At 49.6% G+C, this 5,000-nt stretch overlaps 1 protein-coding gene across 1 annotated transcript; it reads left to right on the top strand.

Moving 5' to 3' along the window:
- Positions 1-3,863: 3,863 nt before the first annotated feature.
- On the top strand, positions 3,864-4,286 carry LOC138867240 (uncharacterized). The gene has a single exon (XM_070142131.1). It carries the CDS (start codon positions 3,864-3,866, stop codon positions 4,284-4,286), a length of 423 nt encoding a protein of 140 aa, XP_069998232.1.
- The last annotated feature ends 714 nt before the right edge of the window (positions 4,287-5,000 follow it).

Below are 5,000 nucleotides of genomic sequence, written 5' to 3'. Positions count from 1 at the left end.
CTCTCTCTCTCTCTCTCTCTCTCTATATATATATATATATATATAAATATATATATTTAAATATATATTTAATTAATATATATATATATATATATACATATATATATATACATACATACATACACACACACACACACACACACACACACACACACACACACACACACACACACACACACACACACACACACATACATATATGTATATATATATATATATATATATATATATACATATATATATATATATATATATACATACATACATACATACATACATACATACATACATACACACACACACACACACACACACACACACACATATATATATATATATATATATATATATATATATATATATATATATATATATATGGGTAATGCAGCCAAGGAGATCGACCACATACTCGTTAGCACTCGTTGGAGGATCCTCAGAACTGCAGGGTGTATAAGAGTGCCGAGTTCTGTGGTACTGACCATTGATTAGTTGTGGCTGCCCTCCGAGTCCACTTCAAAACTCCCCAGCAGGTCAATAATCACCCTAGGGTTTTTCATTTGGACAGACTGAGGCAGGGGGAGTGTCCCCAGGGGTTTGCTGAGGCAATATCTGGTCGTTTCGCAGCGCTGGACAATCTGACAGACCCTGTACTTCTGTGGGACGCCTTCGAGTGCCAAACGCTCGATGCAGCTCAAGAGACGATTGGTGCACGCCCGAGAGCAAGACAAAATTTCATCTCACTGGAAACCACAAATGCTTGTCGTGGAGCTCGTTTGACAGAAGGATGGGATTTGCACGCCCGAGAGCAGTACAGAATTCCATCTCGCAGGAGACACTGGAAGCCACAGATGCTTGTCGTGCAGCTCGTCTGACAGGGGATCGGGAATTGTACCGTTCTCATGTGCGCAGAATTCGGTGTCTGTTAAGAAGGGACAAGGAACAGTTTATTAGGAGTCTTGCAAAGGAGGTCGAAGGCCATTTGTTAGTAAATGACCTTCGTCCTGCATACCAAGCCTCGGCTTCGGCGCCTTCGGGGTCACGGACCTGGTGTCCAACGGCGACGAGAAGCTGGTGGTGAAGCACATGGAGCGCCATCAGGTTCAATCGCTCAAGCGGGAGGTTCGAGCCCTCAGCAAGGTCCGGGGAATCGACGGCATGCAGCAGATCGCCGGCGTCGTCCTAGAGGGTGAGGACTATATCGCTGCCAGTCGTTACGCCGGAGCCACGCTCGGCCAGTGCGTTGAGCAGAAGCTTCTCTCCAGCAAGCAGCTGGAAGACGCCCTCGAGTAGGTTCGTAGGAAGATAAAGGGAGAGAGAGAGATAGTGTGAGAAAGAGAAGGAGAGAGAGAGAAGCACACCACGAACCACACACGCCTACACAGCTGATAAACACCAAATATTAGCTGTTGTATTGTTCTCTCAGCACTGGCTACCTTATCACCCGTACATGAATGCAAGATGAACAGCCAGGTGCAATCACTTGACCTAACATTGTCAAGGTTCACTTGCATTAGCGAAAAATAGAGAACAGTCGGTGCCTGAACGCCGTGGCGGGTCTGCTAACACCTGGCCTGATCTCTTGCAGTTAGACCTGAGAACTAGTTGAGAACATCCGGCAGCTGAGAAAAGAACTAAAGAGAAAGAAAAACATCCTAAATTTCTTCAAAGCCACTTCTAAAAGACTGGCCTAATAAGGGGACGCTGCCGTCACCGTCCCGGATCTCATTGACAATATCTGTGCTACAAGATCCAGCGCAGAGGAACTTTACACAAGGTCCATCGCTGCCGCCGCCAAGCCTCTGAATAGACGAAGAGTGGGATAGACAAGTGGCCTCCAGTGATGTGACACCAAACTGGTGGAAATCAGGGAAACCTCGTCCACTTCAGTCTGCCGTCATCACCACCACCACCACCACCATCAACTCGTCTGACCCCAGCCACCCAACCCCACCGCAAACTACTATTATTCCGTCTAAGGGCGCATACATGGCGATTGAGACTGTTGCAGCACCTAAATATTAACGTTACACCAGGATCACAGATAATTACAAAACTAAAACACATACCAGGCACTCAAACAAATCCCTCTCAGGAAACCGTTACACCCCGACCCTCACCACGTAACCAGCCAAGAGACTACTACAAAACCTGTGGGCGTAACGGAGATACAGAAAACAACTGCCTGTAGAGGAATAACTGTCCCCACTGTCTGCGAGTAGGACACACTGCTCAGGAGTGTCGCACCCGCATTGCGCAGGAGAGAGAGGAAAACTTCTTCCGCAAAATATCGACTGAGCAGCACAAAACAACCCTTACTCATTCAAACTCCCTGTCGATTCCTTCCTCCTGCTCCTCCTGCCCCTGGTCCTGCCTTACCCCAGCCTCTCACCGGTAACTGGGCTCCAGGACATCAGACATATGTAACACACCCACAACCGCTCAACCCCGCCCGTGATCACCCATACTCTCCAGCCACTTAACCCCACTCACGCAGCCTGGGGTCATGCCCGGCCGTAAGTCTCGAGACCAACTAACCATCATATCTGCCAATGTTCGGGGACATCGTGAACAGTCACGTGATTCCTCGCACCCCAGACATCATTGCAACACTTGAAACATTTATGAACGAATTAGTTCCTGATAACGTTGGGCACATGAAAGGTTACACAAGGTGGCATCGACGCGACAGGACACACGGGACCTTTTCACAAGAGCCTGTCGGTCCAACCACTTGATGTCGTTCTTCCAAGTCATCTGGAGTTTATGTTCTTCAACATATGGGCTCAGCAGTCTCAAACAGTCTTGCTGTGTGTATGTTACCGCCCACAATGGCAGGGTAGTGAGCCCATCGTGTTCCTGCAAACTCCCTTGATGAGTTGCTGTAGCTACACACTTGCAACGTCATTGTTGGGGACATGAACCAACACCTGGTTGCACGACCCTTCGAAGAACTTCTCACAGTCCATGGCCTATTCAACCACATTGACTTCCCCACCCACATTTCCGACTCATCTCTTGATACTGTCGTCAGTGATCTACCGGACACCGCCGTCACCTGCTTTCCACTTAGTGCTGTGGGATCGTCAGATCACATGGTCACACCTCAGAGGGATGCTGCCATTACACGCACTAACTGGCTGTGGGGCAAAGCAGACTGGAAAGGTATTCTGCAACGCACTACAACGAACGCCCTGGAACAGCATCCACACAGGAGACGTTAACAATCAAGTACACACTTTCACATGCACTCTACTAAAGCACCAAGAGCAATATGTCCCCTGCCACTCCTACCCTGTCAAGCCCCTCGACCAGCCCCGGTTTGGTTACCAATGTAGAATGGCAGCTGATGAAAAGAGTCGTGCCTGGCGACTCTACTCACACTCTGCCACCCATGCTAACAAGGAGTGCCATAGACACGCTTGTGCAGCCATGCGACAAGTACAGCAATGGACTCAACGGCGCTGGTAAGATCTTAAAACCAGACTCAGTGGTCCTTCAGTGGGTAGCAAGACCTGGTGGACCACACTCAAGCAGCATCAAGGCCTGGCTCCAGATGATGATGATGTACCACCGCTACACAACCCTGATGGTACAGTGGCCATCAAAAATAAGGACATGGCTTAGATACTCGCATCTTTTTTCTGCAATAAGATGTCAGTACGTGACCCTGAGCGCCCAACTCCATATGTGCCAGCCCTCAAAAATGCGAGCACTTCAACCTTCACTATCACTACCGAGGATGTGCAGCAACGTCTGTCACAAGTTAACACTAACAAGGCCTTACACCCAGACTTTATAAGCCCTCACATTCTTAAGCGCTGTGCCTCTCAGATGGCAACACCCCTCACCACAATCTTCTAGCAATGCATCATCACTGGCGTGTGGCCCACCCCAGAGTGGTGGCAATCCACAAAAAGGGAAAGAGGACTGATCCCAAGAACTATAGGCCTATCTCTCTTCTCTCAGATCTTGATAGATACTTGAAGCCATCATATCAGACAAAATATCGTGCTTTATCACCTCACACCATCTCCTCAATAACAAACAGCTTGGCTTCCGAACAAACAGGTCAGCAGCAGACCTACTTCAATTATCCACCGCCTGGCAAGTCTCTAGATCAAGGAAAGGACACCATCATTGCTCTCGACATAGTGGGAGCATCTGACAGGGTTTGGCATCGCGGCCTCATCGCCACACTAAACAGCTTGGGCATCCGCGGTCATCTGCTCCACCTGCTGCAAGACTACCTGCAGGGCAGATTCCTCAGAGTGGCCATGAACGGGTAATCATCTGACGAACATTCCATCTATGCCAGTGTACCACAGGGTAGCGTTCTCGGCCCTCTCCTCTGGAATGTCTTTTAATGACGCTGCAGCTCATTCCAGAGGCATTTGCATACGCCGATGACTGCACCCTGGCATTCCTCTGCGACAGTAGTGACCACCGCGCGACTGTCGCACACATCAACCAGGTCCTACAAACCATCGTCGTATAGGGGCGCAGATGGCAAGTGGATCTCGCTCCCGAGAAGACGCAGGTAATGCTGGTCTCCCGAAGACACAGTCCCCTCGGCACCCATCCCCACTATTTTGCTTGATGGGAGGGCGCTGCCCAGCAGACTTCCATCTTCATACTGGGCGTGGAAATGAACAGCTCCCTGACCTTCACTGGCCACGTCAAGACCATAGCCAGGAGAGCCGCCTGGAAACTTAATTGTGTCCGGTGGGTATCACATCTCGATTCCCAGGGAATCTCAGCTTTATATGCAGCTCAAGTCCGCTCCCTCATGGAGTATGCCCCTCTCACCTGGTCATCCTGCCCCCCTCATACTTAGGCCTTCTTGACAAGATTCAGCTAAGAGCACAACGTTTGATACGTCTGAAGGCCCCGCCAGACCAGTCGTCTCCACTCATGCAGCCCCTACAGCAACGTCGTGAGGTGGCAGGTCTGTGTGTCATCTACAAGACTCACAAGCAGAGCGCCCCGCACCTGACTGCACT

The sequence above is a fragment of the Penaeus vannamei genome, chromosome 29 (assembly GCF_042767895.1).
Source record: "Penaeus vannamei isolate JL-2024 chromosome 29, ASM4276789v1, whole genome shotgun sequence".
In the NCBI taxonomy this organism is placed as follows: Eukaryota; Metazoa; Arthropoda; class Malacostraca; order Decapoda; family Penaeidae; genus Penaeus; species Penaeus vannamei.
The sequence above is the reverse complement of the archived record's forward strand: the minus strand, read 5'-3'. Positions and strand labels throughout refer to the sequence as shown.

Excerpts from the sequence above, each read along its gene's own strand:
- LOC138867240 (XM_070142131.1), top strand. The coding sequence starts at position 3,864 with ATGCATCATCACTGGCGTGTGGCCCACCCCAGAGTGGTGGCAATCCAC.